This window comes from Halichoeres trimaculatus, unplaced genomic scaffold, assembly GCF_033239565.1.
Source record: "Halichoeres trimaculatus isolate MK-OKI-2021-1 unplaced genomic scaffold, fHalTri1.1 fHalTri1_scaffold_16, whole genome shotgun sequence".
NCBI classification, from domain to species: Eukaryota; Metazoa; Chordata; class Actinopteri; order Labriformes; family Labridae; genus Halichoeres; species Halichoeres trimaculatus.
In genome coordinates this window covers 26,335,591-26,352,747 of record NW_027437194.1, presented here as the reverse complement: position 1 = coordinate 26,352,747, position 17,157 = coordinate 26,335,591, and the positions used below count along the sequence as shown (strand labels likewise).

Here is a 17,157-nt window from a genome sequence, read left to right as displayed (position 1 = left end):
TCATCTCTTTCCCGTTTCAGGGAAAATTACGGAAAACTATGAACAATCTACGCAATTTCTCTACTCTGCATCACGTCTCTTAACCTGGAACTTTTAAAAATATTTTTTAACTACTTTACAACAAAATTTAACCTTTGTGGATAGTCATAACACCTCTTAAATTTGTATAAATAAATTTACTGAATTATCTTGGAGCCCACGAAAACATTTAGGCTAATGTAATGGAGTTTACCATGGTTAGTCTTATATGTAAATTAACCTACAGAGTCTCTGAGGCGTAATAAATGAATAAATAAATGATAAAAATATCATAACTAGAAACAAAAACGAATGAATAAGAAAAGACATAAAACAAAATAGACACGAAATGAAACTGCATCAAAGAAACAACACCACAATAAAAGAAAATACAATAAAAGAAAAGAAAAAACAGCAACAACATAAAAAGCACAATAACAATGAAAAAAAGGTCTTTGGAAAAAGGTTGGTATTTGTTTGGGTTTTTTTGTTTGTTTTTGTGGTCTCAGATTTGGTGATTTTTTTTGACATGTTCAAATTTTTCATTTTCTGATACAAAACCTTTCTTCTTTTTTTTAAAAAAAATCTGTTTCATTTATTGAATTTTAATTTGTTCTTATTTGGTTGCTCTGTTCTCAGATTGATTTTTGTTGTCTTTGTTTTGTTATCTCATGCTTCCTGTCGTTGTGTTTGGCTCATTAAGGCCCCTGTACTCAGTTCTTTCCGTTGGGCCGTCCTGAATAATGTTCTTGTGAAAGGGGGTTAGCTTACCAACCTGGCAACCACCGCATCCTCTTACTCAGTTCCTTCGCTGAAAGTGGACCGGCCATCTGCTCCTCTTTGTGTGAAATTTTGTCTTTCACCTTTTTTCCGCCTGTTTTTCATTAAATGCTTACATTTGTAATTTTAAACACATTTCTTTTTACACGTTTTTGTCAACTCTAAAAAGAAGCCTGCACCGGTCTGTGGATCTCTTTGTGACAGACTGCTTTCAAGCCTCAGGAGCAGCCTAAAAATACCAATAAAGGGCAGACATGTCAAAACACAAGTGATGAGAGAGACAAACATGAATCAAGTTCTTTTTCATTTAATTATTATTTTACATCAGGCATTTGAAAGCAGGAATGGTTCATTTCCATTCCGCCCTCACACTGATCTGTGGGAACCAATTTTGTTAAGTGGGAGCTCAAAACAAAACACAATACAATAGCAGGCTAGATCTGTGCATTACCTTCATTAATGTTCCATTAGGAAAGGCCCTACAGTCTTTACCGCTCACCTTTTAGACTCAGTTTGAGTCGGGATGTGTCCCAGATTTGTACATGAACAGAAAAATGCCCGATCTGAAGATTTCCTTTAAATAAAAACAGTTGACAAAAAAAAACAGGGATAAATAAGCAAGGATAAAATAGTCTTATAAACATCAAATTAACTCCACACAACCTACTGATATCTGCTGATTTTTTAGGGGCGCTATAGAGGGATTCCAGAAAAGGCTTGATATTATTTGTTTCATTCAAAGCAGGTTGTTAAAACTTAATTTAAATGAATTCCGAGAGCTGCAGTGGATGATCTGATTTGCATGAATTTGAATTTGCAAAGTTTACTTTTGCATACATGGCTGTGAGCTGTTTATCTGAAAAGATTTATAAAAATGGGCTCAAGAACTGAAGTTGAATAGTTTCACACACCACCCTAACACTTTAATGGACAATTCCAGAAAAGCATCAAACACAGTAATGATAAAACTGCTCATTTTAACCCCTAAGACTCTGTACCAGTCTGTTGAGCTCCTGGGACAGAGTTGTGACTGTCTCCAGAATCCGCTGCTTGTCCTTCTCCTCCAACCGAGCCTCACACCTCTGAGCGAATTTATCAGGATGCCACAGCGCTTGCTGCTTCAGGAGCGTTTTGCGGAACACAGACACGTCCTTACGGTCCACACCGTGCAGCATCACATCTACCATCTCCTGCACGGTGCCTCTCGGAGCTGGCCAGGGGATGTCACTGTAGCTCAGCTTTTTGCTGCTGGCAGAGGAGCCAGCATGAAAAGTAGCTGCACAGCCTTCCTCGTACCTTCGCTTCTTACCACGCCGGGTCTCTTCCTCTTTACGAGCCGCTCGTGCCAGATACTCTTCATGCTCCCTCTGCAGCCTCTCATGCAGCTCTTTGTTGCTTTCCTGCTCCTGCTCTCTCTCGTGTCTAGTCTTTTTCCTTTTCCCTCCAGAAGAAAACGAGGCAGCCAGTCTCTGAGCTTCAGCGTGCTTTTTATCAAAATACTCTTTTCTGATTCGATCTGCCCAGTCACCAAAGTCCTCCTCGTCATCATCCAGGGGAAGAAAATCATCAGCTGTAGAACAAATTCAGCAGTGTTGTTAGCAAGAGAAGGCAAGTCTAGACGACAACAGCATATACCTGGAAACAAACTGAAAATAAACTCACAACAATGTGTTAAGAGTAAATATTTATGTACAATAACATTTCTGAGGTGCACTTTTCTTCATGGTTTAATTATTTGATCTCTGTGTTTTGCTCTTGGGTGTTTCTCTTATTTTTGCTTCCACAAGATTTCTTCATCTTGGGGTAGAATAAAGGTTTATTGAACCCTATTTTTAAATTCTCCATCAAAGCACATATTTGAGTTTACCATCATAGACTCCAAATGTTTCACAGAATTCATCCTCGCATTCACCGAACAGTTTTTCCAGCCACTCCTTCTCAGCATCCACCTCAGATGGACGGCTCATGTTTCCTGCAGGCTGTGAAGAACACAAGACATCGTACTGTACATGAACATGATCAAAAATCAAAGAACACAAACAAGTTTTCCACTCTCATCAAAGATTTGTGTTTCAAAAATACAACAGTCTTGTTTCAGCTTGTTTCTTGTTGGAGGTTACCACAATGACTTAATGAAAAACAATAGCTCACCTGACGGCATTTACAAAATAAGTAGTAACATTTATTTTTTATTTTAATATTAATGATAAAAAATAAAAGAAAATCCTGTATCTCTTGTTTGTCAAAGTATTTCACCAAATATGAATTAAAACAGGTTTTTGAACAATTTTCTGACTGTTCTTGTAATTACATATATAAAGTATGGCATAAAGAGAGAAATACAAGGTAACCATCTGAGCAAAGAGCTATGGGAACATAATCAACCATTTCTGACAACAGCACTGAAGGTAATCTTCATATCTTACCTCTTTCTGCTTTAACCACTTCAGCAGATCCTCTGGTGTGACTCCAGCTTTGTTTGGAGCTCCAATAGCTTCTGGGCAGCTCTTTGTCAGAGGCACTACCAAATCATTATAGGCTGAAAAACAAAAGTAAGAGATAAAACAATGGGCGATAACGAAAAAAGGTGTTTACATCCCACCCCAGTCTCCCTTCCCTCACTTGTTTTCCCGTATTTCAGAGCCCTGGTGACCGCGGTGTGTAACGCCGTGTCTCCTTTTCGGTCTCTCTGGAGAACATCGGCGCCGTGTTTAAGCAGCAGCCGCAGCACAGCGTCGTCCCCGAGGTAGCAGGCCAGGTGCAGCGGGCTCCTCTCCCTCTTACCCTGGGTGAAGTTCACACTCACGTCCCGGTGCTTCTTGAGGTACGACTTCAGCTTCAGCAAACTGCCTTCCTCCACGTATTTCCACAGCCGCTTCTGTTTACGAGACACCATAACGAGTAATAATTCAGTATTTTACAGCGCTAATGAGACTATTTAGTGTTAAAATCAAAGCGTATTTTATGTTAGCTTCAGAGGGCCCGTTAGCATGAGCTAACGCGGTCCTACATATAAACAACTCCGAAGCTAGCGGAAGTTCCAACACATAGGTTCCGCATGGGAAAACAAGACTGTATCACTAGGTGTCAGTATAGACTAGTTTACTAAAGTAAACTTTACAAGTTAATAAAATAAGGAGAGGCCAAGAAGCCAAACCACAATCAACCACAATCAAAAAACACAAGAGCAACAGCAAACACACACGGTCTGAGTTAATCAAATAATAAATTAAAGAGATTTCATAAATTGAATCAAATAGGATCACAGTTTGTTACTAAGAAGTGCATTTAAGCATTTACCCATGATATTAGAGAGAGAAAACTGACTGTTTTTGGTTTTACAATAAGAAAGATGAAGATGTTTCATCTGTCTGTTAAAGTATAAATTAATATGGGAGTTTGATTTCATAAGCCCCTTATTAATGAAGGTAAAAGCGTCTTTTTGTATATAAATCCATACCTGATGAGTGTTTTGTTTTAGTATTATTACAATCTGTCAAATAAGGATTAATCATAGGGTAATATAATGTTACTAAACAAGATACTTAAAAAAATTTAAGGTTTACCCAGCATACCATTTTTCAAGTTTAAATTATTTATTTTTGTTTTTCTTTTTTATTTCTGTTTATTAAAACTCCAGCACAACCCCTCTAACACCTTGCACAGTTTTCTGATATCTCATGGACAGAGATGTCCAAGGGACAAAAGCTTGATGGATAACCAATAAAATGATTACATTAAAAACAATATATATATATATATATATATATATATATATATATATATATATATATATATATATATATATATATATATATATATATATATATATATATATGTATATATATATATATATATATATGTATATATATATATATATATATATATATATATATATATATATATATATATATATATATATTATATTGGGAAGCAAATAGGGAATCATCATACACACAATTTTTTAATTCATACACATAATGAAAAACTTAGGGGAAGAGTTATCTTGTGTTTTTTTGGGAAAAAGATAATTATCTTACACACACAGTATACTTATCTCTTGGGAACATATTTGACCTATCATCTGAGCATCATTTGATTATCGGTTGGAATAAATAAATATTTTTTTGTGCAAAGTTTGTTGTGACCACAAAGTTATTACTTTAGCTGCACAAGCTAAAACTTTTCACTTTTTAAAAACCCCTTTGGGCTTGAGAAAATTACATTAGTAAGCAGAACCTGCAAGGCTCATCTTAGTGTGTGAGTTAATAGCATACTTAAACATTTTGTGACACTTTGTAAAATGTAAGAGAGGCTACTCTGTCTTGTATCTTGCTATATTCATATGTCAATATATCATCTGTCTAATGTTGATTTGGAGACTATTATTGGCTTCTTTAACCTGATTATATAATTATCAAGAGCTAAATGGATCAGGATCTCACACTGGAAATGGCACAACTGAATGGTTTAAAGCAAACCATCTCATTTGTTGTGGTTAAATTAATAATGATAAAAAAGACTGAATCCTATTAAACATAAACTTAATTTTTCAGAATTACAAAGTGTCAGAAACAGCTGCACATTTTCAACCAGGAAGTGTGAGAAACCAGGCAGTCAGTTCAACACAAAGCATGACTAAAAACACAACATTATGGGCTGTCGCTGCGATGCATGGATCACTTCCATCAATTGTTGCAAACAACATGACTGCACATTCAGTTTAAGCTGATCTTTGTTGAAGAAAAATTAAGAAAAGTACAGGTAAGGATGATTGAGTTAATGTTTGTGATCTAAATTCGTAAAAAAACGACAAATGTGAGGATGCAAAGTTTGATTATTAGTCAGATGTTAAAGATGTCATTTAGTTTCGTTTGTGTCATTAACACAAATCTTAGTCCTAAATGCTCACTGCTGTTGTACAGCATCATTTGTTGTGAGATTTCAGTGATAACGTGACGTAATCATCTGCTCTGCGTGAAGAAGGCCTGCAGCACACTGCCTCTTTGTTGCGTAACTTGTTGCATGTGTCTGTGCAGCTTTCTGTACCTGCGATGCTTCAGTCCGTGCAGCTGAGCCTCTGAGCTGGCTCGGTGCTGCTGCTGATGACAGGGCATCCATTTAGGCCTGAGAGAGAGAAGGAAGGATGCACAATGAAGAGGATAGAGGAGGGAATGAAGGACCACTTTGTGCACTATCTTCTCTGAGTGAGACCCCCACATAACCCAAGATCCGGAGTCTCCCCAAAGCTTGGTGACTTCCTCTCCTTTCTGCTGTCGGAAACGACGTGTCTCCACTAACGATGGCTGCCTTTGAAATGTCAGGAGAGACGGAGAGAGTGAGGGAGAAAGAGACGTCTGATTTGTCACCTCAGGTGTTTGAAACACGTCAGAAGCTTTTTGTTCTATTTTTTCTGATACGCCTCTTTGACACTTTGAATGGATAACCTGTCACAAAAACAGACATGTCCTCATAAACCAGACGTCACGGGGAGTCTACAGCATGCACACTTTCCTTTAAGGTGGCATCTTGATCTATGTCACAGGAGGCCCTAAAGCCATAGAGATGCCTCTGAAAGACAGGATATCCCCGGTCAGGAACCCCTACCTTGCTCACCCCCTTTGTCTTTCCTGCTCGGCCTGCTGACTCCTATCCTGTCCGTGAGGTCTGGCATCCTCCTGGGATGCTGCTCGGAGGAGCCCTGCAGGAAGCTGAGGGTCCTCCAAGACGCTCCCGGGGTCAGCACCTCATCCTACCGCTTTCTGGTCTCACCAGGGCCCAGGTCCGGTCTGCTGGCTGCACCGCTCAGTCTCCATTGTTAAGACGGAGCAGAAACGTGTGCACACTTCCTCTTTCTATTTTCTGCATGCAACACATGACCTGATTCATTTGGTTCTGATTTATGGCAGCTGGAATTACTATGAAGGAGTCTGGCTGAGAGCCTGATTTCACTACGCACAAAGACAAAGCCTTTGTCGTCCTTTCATGTGAAAATGAATGGGTGAAGGTGGGCACGCTTTCAGAGAGTAAACTGTAGTTTCCATTGTCATCACCTGATGATACAGTTTGATAAAGGTGTTGGATATAACAGTTTGTATTTGCTGTGTTTCCTTTAAAGTCAGTCACAGTTTCTTCTTTAAAAGGCTAAAATATGACACAAAAATTAACTTTACAGAATATTCAAATCATTTGGTGCAGTAAAACATTTAAACCGCTCAACAAAAATGTTCAACATGAAGTCTGATCCAGCGTCTAAAATCTTAAAGCTCCTGTGAGAAACTTTCTGTTGGTGTTGTTAAGTCGATCACTTTGTCTAACACAGTGGTCACAGAGTGGAGGTTTCAGACATGATAACAACAAAATAGAAATAAGAACATTTTGTAGCTCATGGTTTTGTTTCAGACACACAGGAGCTTTAAAATCCAACATCTTACATTCAAGTCCATCAGTGTCTTGGCAGTCTCTTATATCACATGTTTAAAAAAACTGTATCTCAGGTGTGGCATCATACAGATACTTTAATGTAAGGAAGTGGTAGATATCATAAAGAACCACAGTTTCATATTTTTAGACCGGGGTTAACGCTTGGTGTGCATTTATAGAGCAACTCTGCCTAGCTACAGCAGTCTAACAAGTTTGGACCTGACGCTTCTTTATTGACATTTTATGAATAATTTCAATACTTCCTTTACAATAACATTGATCATCTTTGGTAGAAGAAATCAAAGCTATAGTTCAGGTGTTAAATTAAATATCAGTAATATTATTTCATTTTCATTTTACATTGCACAAAAATGCTATACATGTTATCAAGTGTTATGTTATACAAGACATTGACACAGGACCTTTAAACAGAACAAAGTAACGCCCCCCAAAATAAATAAATGAACAAATAAAATAAAAATAAATAAATAAATAAATAAATAAATAACAAAAAAACTTTTAATTCATTTTTAAAAACATACAAATTATTTTGGTTCATGCAATCCCAAATATCTATGTTCCATATTTATCCATCTCTTGGGAAAAAAAGCTAATACCATAATTGATAAACTGATTTAGCAAAGGTACAGATGAGACGATTTTAAATGATACAGACATTTTAATATTTTTTATTTTAGTAATTAATTTTCATAAACTAAATGCATGTATTACTTTACTTTTAACTCGTGTTTTCAAATTTAGGTGCTTTGTTTTTCTCATTAGCAATTAATTTTCCTTATACCGTGATCTGTGTGAATACTTAATTCTGATTGGCTGAAATGTGTCATTATTCCTTTCAGAACAAACTCTCCATACTTACAAAGCACACAGAACGATGAATGTAGGCATATTTGTAGCATGTTGTAGAGTTTGTTCTGGACATTCATTTTTGTTGGATTAGATATATTTTTCATTGACTGTGATGTTATCTGTTATATTGAAGCATACCTTCCATCTTTAGTTATCCTCCTGCTCTCCGTCTGTTTGTTATGAACCTGTCGAGCTTTTGTTTTTCAGTCTGCAGAGGTTTCAGACTTGCTGTTGCACAGCCAACATTCCTGTGGTCTCCCTGCAGGTGCAGAGCTAATACAATAAGTGTCAAACACAATATCAGCTCTGAGAACAAGTGCCATCCTTTCACTCAAGTGTTTCTAGAAAGTAGCTCGACTTGTTTGTGATTCCCTGGAGAGAAAGCAGACCGCTCACGCCCTCAGGGAATCTCTGCAGCACTTCTGCTTCCAGTGCAGACACTTAAATTTAAAGTTCACTCTGTCTTTACAGAGGAGGGAGAGCGTTTGTTGACTCATCTCTCAGAGGATCAGAGGACATATATCCCTCCTTTTCTCTGTCTCCAGCTTTAGGAGACTTCATGCTGTTAAGGCATGATCTCATCAGCTGCATTAAACTACAAACCAATGAAAAAAAATCTATCTGGATTATATTTCAGTGCAGGCGTTGGCTTTGATGTGGACAGGTGTGAGATAATGTGACATGTAGCCCAGTATCCAATGGCTGCTGCATGGAATTTCAAAATGTACTGTATGCTGCTGCTGCTGCTGCTGCACTGATAAAACATGTGCACGGCCTGGTTTCTGGACTGGTTTCAAATACGAGTGCACTCTGTCTGCTTTTCAGGAAATCTGTGTTTTCTATGTGCGGATCAGTGATCCATCTAACACAGATTTAGTTTGCACGGCTGTGTTTGTATCCTGGTTTTGGATGAGATTAAGAAGTGCTGAGACAGCGATGAGGGGGGAGAGTGGACTTCACTGCAGCTGTTGGGTTTTCCTCTGCAACCATGATGAAAAAAGCTTTCAGTTCTCGCATGTGCAAAATCAAACAATTTTTTTCTTCTTCAGTAAGAAACCCACCTGTTTTCAAGTACAGCTTAAAGCAGGCATTTCCAAAGTTAGGCTGTTAAAGTGTTTTAATCTATAAATTGTATTTTATTTACATTTTCTGTCAACGTCTCGAACCAAACCAAAGTTTACCTGGTAACATCTCACTAAACTCCATCTGGACTGTGCATAGCCTGCTTTTCTAAAGCTAAAGCTCTGCACATTCTGCAGAACCTCAACAACTCTCACAGCTGACGTCTAAAGGTGTTCATCATAATGTGAAAATGTGAGGGCTCAAAAACCACAGACCCTTACGAAATAAAAATATATTGCAGCATATTGGAAAATATCACGTCATTTATTAGGTAATATATTCCCATATATGAGATTTAGTATTTATATTTTCCAATATATTGCAATATGTGGAAAGCAGCAATCATTTGTATATTTTGCAATATATTGCAATATATTTCATGAATATATAATATATTGTATATGTGCCCTCAATATATTATTCCATGTATATCAATATATTGGAAAATGTATTGGGAAAATAATACATTACAATACATTACAATACATTTCAAAAAATATATTGGTACATATATTTTTCTTTCGTTAGGGGAGGACATCAAACGAAATTTAAGTTTATATTAATTTAAGTTATGAAAGGTACAGAAAAGACAAAAATGGGGCATTAAAATGATTCAGAATGCAGGTCAAAATTGTTTGAATATGAAAAACAATCTTGACAAAATCCAGATCCTGATCCTGCCCTGAAAACATCTTGACATATATTTTCCCAATATCGCCCCCTAATGGAGAACATTACAGTCACAGTCTGTGATGATGGACTGAGGATGTTTGAGCACACCTAGTGACTGATTTTTACATTTTTAATAAAAAACACAAACAGAAACAGTTCACAAATAGAGCATTTATATGTTTTGATAGATGTGTTAGTGAGAGCAGCTAGCCCTGGTCATTTTCACTAAATCAAACGTTTAAAGAGACAAACTGTGAAATGTAATTGGAAGTGATTTGGACTAAGCCTTTACCAATCTCAGGTTTTAAACAGGGACAGATCGTCTCCTCCAACTACACAAAAGAGCCACTGAGGATTAGTCCAATCCTTCTGTCTGCCTGCTGTTGCTGATTTATCCTTAAAAAGCTCATTACAGTCAAAACGTTTAGTCATCACATTTAACTCTGCAACCTGTTGTTTTCAGTGCATACAAACTTCAGTTTTCAACGTTTCTTTTATCCAATTTAATATTTTCAAAGTTTTTTTCTTTCTTTTTTAACACAAACTGATTTGAAATATATGTATATATATTAATTTACAGTTTCTTTCTTTCTTTTTTTAAATTTCAAATAATATTTGTGCTGCAAAAATGACAACTAAGCAAGTGTTTAAGACATATATATTTATTAAATTGTCTAAATAGGAGCCACATTCATCTGATAAGTCCAGAAAAAAAATGTCATTTTTTTAATGTAATAAACAGCAAGATTGATGCCTGATTTGCCTGTAAAGAGTAAACAAAGTCTGCCAATAGGGTCAGAAAAAATGACTTCATACAAAACTGAACAAGTGCATTTTTCTTGCACCACTGGCAAATTTTTGGGCCTTTACAAGCAATCGATGGGTTATTTTTGTCTTTCTATGTCCTGAATGGAGACATTCAGACTGTAAATTCTGGTGGAAATATAAAATCTACTGTGTCGATGTTTGTCACAGATCTCTGAGAGGCGTTATCGTCTCTGGGACAAAGCCATGTCTCCTTCTGATCCAATTTAGAAACTTTTGTCCTTGCTGATTGTTTGGGTGAAGAAACAAACATGCAGGAGGAGGGAAACAGAAGTCCAACATGCATTTCCTGCAGACATGTGCTTTGATTTCAGCCCCTGTGAAACACAATGGGAGGGAGGCTGCCTCCCCTCAGCAATGCACCAACAGGAAGAAGAACATTCACTGGATGGGAGAAAATACATTCCAGCGAGACGTAACAAGCTATCACAGGAAACAAAGAGACCAGACGGAGAGTTTCTGTGTTTTTAGAGCACCCTTTTATTACAAATCATAAACATGGATCCAAAATAATGTGTATTCACAAAATGCTTCAGCTGTTTGACAAATTCATCATCCACAAACACAAGCAGACTCATGCCTTCACACTCACACACACACCCACACACACTTCAGCAGACTGTCAAAGCAGTCACCTTTTAATTGGGAGCTCTGCCAGCCTGCAAACATTTGTCAGCTGCCATCTGTCCGTCTGTCTGGACCCCCCTTAACCACTATCACCGTCTCTCCTTACAACACCCTTATCAGACGCCAACACCTCTCCCTGGCTGGCATGCTCTTCCTATACATACGCACGCATACATAACGCTGCTGCCTGTGATACTACCGCCCAGGCTGCAGGGTGGGGTACGCTGGTAGAGATCACACTTCAAGTGCTTACAAGTGAAAACAACAACAGCAGAGTGAATGCATAAGTTCAAAGAGTTCTTCACGGTAAGTCCACAAGAGAACCAAGAGACACAAGAGCATGTGATCCTCCCACAATACATCCATTTATTCCAAAAAAGACTGGCACAGCTTGGTTTCGTGTGAGAGGAGGTCCAGTTTCGCTGCCATGTTTCTGAAAGTTTGTGTGGCCAGACCCCGAAACTGTGAGCTCGACTGTTTCCAACAGCAGTCCTCAGAGTCAGAGAGCAGCCGTGGTCTGAGCACAGCTGATCTCTGAGTAGGCACCGAGCGCTGTCAAGTCCTGGATGACCTGCAATGTTCTGCATTCCTCAACCTTTTCTCCCAGAGTCCCTCTCGGCTCTCAGCTGTCGTCACACCTTCGTGGCGAGAGACTGAGCCTCCGTCTTCTGAGAGGACAGAGAGCTGGCAGGGCTGGCGTGTAAGGACTTCTTCAGGTTGAGCAGGCAGAGACACTGGGATCTGAAGCGCAGGTCAAAGAAAGCGTAAAGGAAAGGGTTGAGGCAGCTGTTGACGTAGGCCAGGCAAGTAGCGTAGGGGTGGGCAAGGAGGAGGAAGCGCAGGAAGGCACAGGTGGCAGGGAACAGTTCAAGGTAGGAGAGAGCGTCGGCACTCTTCACGATGTGGAAGGGCATCCAGCAGGCGGCAAACACCACCACCAGCGTGGTGATGATCTTCAGCAGCCTCCTCTTCCGCTGGTCCTCTTTGCGCAGAGTGTTGAAGTGGCGCGTGACCGTGCAGCCGATGAAGCCGTAGCAGACCATCATTGCCAAGAAAGGCAGAAGAAAGCCCAGAGCCGAGGAGGAGATGCTGAGCCCGGCGATCCACAGGCTCTCCTGTTCCTTGTTGGTCACCACCAGGCTGAAGTCCATAGCGCAGGATGTGCGGTTGCTGGTTATGTCGTATTTTGTTGTGCGGAAGATCAGCGTTGGGGCTGCCAGGAGGCTGGACAGCAGCCAGATGGCTGTGAGACAGGCTCGTGTGTGGCCCCGGGTCCTCAGCTGAGTGCTGGACAGCGAGTGAACGATGGCCAGGTAGCGGTCAAAGCTCATGCAGGTGAGGCAGAAGACGCTGGCGTACATGTTGAGCAGGACCACGTAGCTGCTGATCTTGCAGAGGGCCACTCCGAAGGGCCAGTGGTAGCCCATGGCGGTGTACACAGCCCACAGAGGCAGAGTGACCACGAAGGTGAGGTCAGCCAGGGCAAGGTTACCAATGTAGACATCTGCAGCTCGCCGCTTCCCCTGGGCCCTCCACACGGTGAAGATGACCACCCCGTTTCCAGAGAGGCCTAAGATAAATATCAGCATGTACAGCACGGGGATGACTGAGTACGACGGCGTCCACTCAGAGTAGTCACACATGGAGGAGTTCTCCGTCTCCTCGTAGTCGTAGTACTCATAGGGACTCTCGGTTGGCTCCAGCTCCATTCTGTCTCCTCTCCTTCTTTCTTGCTTTGGTGAAGAAACAAATGTTTGGGTCAAATAAGTCCACAGAAGTCGTCTGCACTCTGGAGTGTGTTGCCTCATGTGAAATCTGCCCACCCTTTTATACCTCCACAGACTCGTACCCTCCCAGTTCTCCCCCTCCACCCCTCCCACCCTCCTCCTCCTGCTCTGAAGAAACAGCTCTTTCACTGCACACACGCCCACTTCTCTCCCCATTCATTCAGTTTGTGTTGCTCTCTCTGTGCTGCAGATCACAGACAACCAGATATGTTTTATTTTAGCTCAAGATCTCATTCACTACGTATGAGGAAACCCCGTCTGTGCTCTCTTTTAATTCATTAAAAAGTCACAACAAGTGGCCAAATTTAATAATCTCTCTGATCCACTAATCTCACTTTGCCCTTCACACTCCTATAATTTCATCACTACCTTAAATTCAGTGAGGTAAAGTCAATCAAACATGTTTGACAGGAGGTCTTGGTCAAGTCTGGACATGACAGGCTTCATGAAGTACTCAATTTAAATATCAATCAAGAGTCCTTAAAGGTAGAAGTACTCAGAGATGGTAACAAGCAGCTTCATTTACATGTGTGTGTGTATGTTTGCTTCATGTCTGAACATGCTCAAACAAGGAGAACCACAAAGTCAAAATAGAGATGTGGTTTGGTTAATTGAGGTAAAGGTCAAACAAACAAACTTTACCTGTGTGACTTTAATTGGTTATAGACAAGGATGAAAAGCAGCGGAAGTGTCCTTTAAAGTCCATTTAAACTGAATAAGAAGGACAAACAACAACTATTTCTCTCATTACTGCCTTTTTATATAGCTTCTTATGAGGAGTGATCCTGATAGTGATTACACATTTCTAATTAATGCAAACAGGTTTATATCCTCTATAAAAACAACAGTAAAGAACAAACACTTTGAGGCAAATTTATATTATTTCTGGACTGATTCTGGTGATTTTCATGCTCTGTTCTCTAAAAAACGAGTTTTATTGAAATATGTGATCAATTTCAGTCTTTTTTTCTTTTTTCTTCTTTTTTTTCTTTTTAATTTTTTTTTGTAATGTTTGTGCTGCAAAAACTAAAATCTAAGCAAGTGTTTGTGTTTAATTTTGAATGAAAATAGTCTTTTTAGACCAACCTGACAGTGCAGAAACATGTCTCTGTGGGTCCTGTGGCTCATTCAGTAAGACATTTTTATTTTATACTTTTTATTATTTTTTTCGACACTCCCAGACACTTGATTTCTTTTTTTGCAGGGATGTTTTGCTTCATGACATGTTTCTTTTACTATTTGTTTTAAACTTTTTTTTTTTCAAATGGAATCAGCTTTATAAATCAACTTGCCTAAACTTCAGTAACAGCTTTTGAAACAAAAAAATAGACATTGTAACAAAATTACAAAAATATCTCAAATGTGCAACTGTTAAACTTCTAGCTTTGTCTTTTTTGTTATTACACTTCCCGCACAGACTAAGTTTACCTGAGGACAAAGTTGTCATAAATTTCTATATTACACTGGTAGCTGCAGGAGAGTTAAAATTTCCATCTCTAGAATTGAAAACACATCAAAGTTGGAAAAGATGATGAAATATGAGAATTAATTAAGAAAATACATTTTTAACTTGTACTGCTGTCATAACTTGCGTCAGGTCATAAAGGGTGATGACAGTACATCGTGCTCATTTTTTTGAGTTATAGAATATTAGCATGTAGGCTAAATGAAGGGGACAGCTGGACATTAATATGCTTCATTATTGTCAAATTACAACACAGCAGTCTGGATTTATTTCAATATATAAAGATATTCAATGAAGTTCTGCACCCAGCATGCCTTACATTGCACCTAAGCCACCTTGTTTTAGTGAAAAGTAAAAGTAACTAACTACATTTACTCCAGTTACTGTAGATGAGAAACTTCTTGCATCACTTACTAAACTTAATTTTAAAACAAATCAACCAAAGGAAAAGCATTCATTAGCAGTGTGCCTGCAGCTGATTGGCTGACAGCTCTGGTCCAATGATCAAGTGAACTAACGTAGAGGAGAACACGCTGCTCATAATGAAATTACAACAAATCCTTCCTCAGGTTGGTCCTTCAGGTCAATAACTGCTCAGAGATAAAGCTGACATCTCTTTTTAACCACAGTCAGCTCAAATGTGTGAGCCTAAACTTGATTCTGATCAGAACAAGCCGTCCTGCAATCCAGACACATCATAGTGAACTCTTCATGTAGGGAGCGTCTACAAAGTGCAAAATCAAAACAAAGAGGAAACTCAAATATTCAGGAACTTTAACATAAATCTGTGTTGGCCTCATATTAATGTTCTGCTGTTGGTCAGACTCCAACTATCAGCACATGAAGAGACGATCTGACCGCATTAGGAGCTCAGATCTGTTCAACCCCTCTTTTGGATTTATACTAACAATGTTATTCTGTTTTTCTTTGTCTGAGCCCTTCTTGAACTGAAACAATCGGAGCTATGTTTAAAGTCTAAACTCTCTGCCCCTCTCTGTTGTCTCTTGGGTGTATTTGTGAGTCCAGGTGGGGCGTCTCAGTCTTCAGTCCGCTCCGTCTCTCAGCAGAGCAGCAGCAGCGGTGGCGCCAGGGCACCGACCTTTTAGACACAACTACTGTTTCACTCAACAATCTTTCCCTCCGCTGATCCCTTCCTCCACCCCTCCATCCCTGCCTCCTCTCGCCTTCCGGCTCATGTCCTCCTTCCTCTGATTATGAAGATGGAGGATTGATTCCCCGTCCCCCCTCTCTGCCTCTGCTGGTGGTTTGTTGTTGCCAAATTTACTGTGATGCCCGCTTGTGGTATCTGATAATCAAAGTGATGTGATTGTGTGTGAGTCTCCACCTGAACTGCGTCCTCTTTCACTCCGCCTGATTGTCCGCCCAGCAGCTCTTTGTCTGTCCGGCAGAACAGGAAAAAAGTAAAGTGAAGTGATCAGGCCAGGCTTCCTATCAGTCTGTTTTTAGTTTTTTTTTTGGTGAGGATGTGAATAAACAGCTAAGTTAAACACCAGGACAACAATCCACCCACTCACTTTTCCCAAAATCCCCTAATCAGCCCTGAGGGAGGACATGACAGGATAAGAAACACGAAAAACAAGAAGTGAAGTCTTCTTCAATCAGGCCCGTCAGACTTAAACGTGACGTTTGCACGCTTTGAGACCAGTGTTCTCCAGGAGTGACAGGTCCCATTTGCAGCGAGCCTGCAGCTCTTCTCAGAGCATCCATCACTCCAGCCGGCATACCACAGACCACTTCTGCCGTGTTAGCTGCTGTTTGTCCTCCAAACAGCCCACCTGTGTCTCAAATACTTTGTCGTTCCCCTCATGTGTGGCCTCCCTCGTGCTGTAAACCTCACACCATGAGAGCCGCGTGGCGTCCCCCTCCCTCCCGCTTTGCTGCTTCTCGTTCCACTACAAGAAGCTCGTCATCCACATTTTTGACACGCCGTCATGTGTCAGCTATGAGTCAGTTACACGCAGCATATCCTCGGGACATAGAGGATAAGAAGCTGCTTCTCATAACACACACACTCAAAGGCACAAACACACAGCACAGTCAGTCTGTCCCTTTCATCTGTCTCTCAGGCGCTCTGCGTTTATGAGCCTCTTTTTGCTACTTTCAGTGTCAAAAGTGCCCAAAGTGTGTGTGTGTGTTCTCCTTGTTTCTAGGTGTGTGTGTGGTTGGCGGGGGTCCGGCAGTTGTTTGATGTGTGTGTTAAGCTGTCACAGACCACATGCACTGAGCCCCCTCCTGTGCTCAGACAGCTGGTTCCTTCAGGCCCTTCAGCCGATGTGACAAACTCTGAGTCAAAGTCCTGGTATCACACGCCCTGACAGCTCTGATGATAAACAAACCCTGAGGGGAGAGCGGGAGCATTTCACCGACAATCACATCAGCGGTTTGATATCCACGTTTAATGATCTAAATGCTGTCAGATTTAACACTTACAGCCCGGCTGGAGAGCGTGAACATTTGGTCGCCATGCCTTGGCTCCTCAAATCTCTCCTTAGACTTCAGCAAAGACGTGGAAGTGATTGACACCAGCATGTCAGACACAAACAGCAC

The 17,157-nt window shown here is 40.1% G+C and overlaps 2 protein-coding genes across 2 annotated transcripts; both read right to left on the bottom strand.

Annotated features, from left to right (window-relative positions):
- Positions 1-1,165: 1,165 nt before the first annotated feature.
- On the bottom strand, positions 1,166-3,863 carry nfkbil1 (nuclear factor of kappa light polypeptide gene enhancer in B-cells inhibitor-like 1). The gene is made up of 4 exons (XM_074690535.1): positions 3,421-3,863; positions 3,225-3,337; positions 2,666-2,777; positions 1,166-2,368 (listed from the first exon to the last, which is right to left on the bottom strand). Exons 1-4 carry the CDS (start codon positions 3,692-3,694, stop codon positions 1,776-1,778), a joined length of 1,092 nt encoding a protein of 363 aa, XP_074546636.1. The 5' UTR covers positions 3,695-3,863; the 3' UTR covers positions 1,166-1,775.
- A 7,314-nt stretch (positions 3,864-11,177) lies between these two features.
- On the bottom strand, positions 11,178-13,121 carry aplnrb (apelin receptor b). Its single transcript, XM_074690469.1, has one exon. The coding sequence runs from the start codon at positions 13,044-13,046 to the stop codon at positions 11,970-11,972; it is 1,077 nt and encodes a 358-aa protein (XP_074546570.1). The 5' UTR covers positions 13,047-13,121; the 3' UTR covers positions 11,178-11,969.
- Between the last annotated feature and the right edge of the window lie 4,036 nt (positions 13,122-17,157).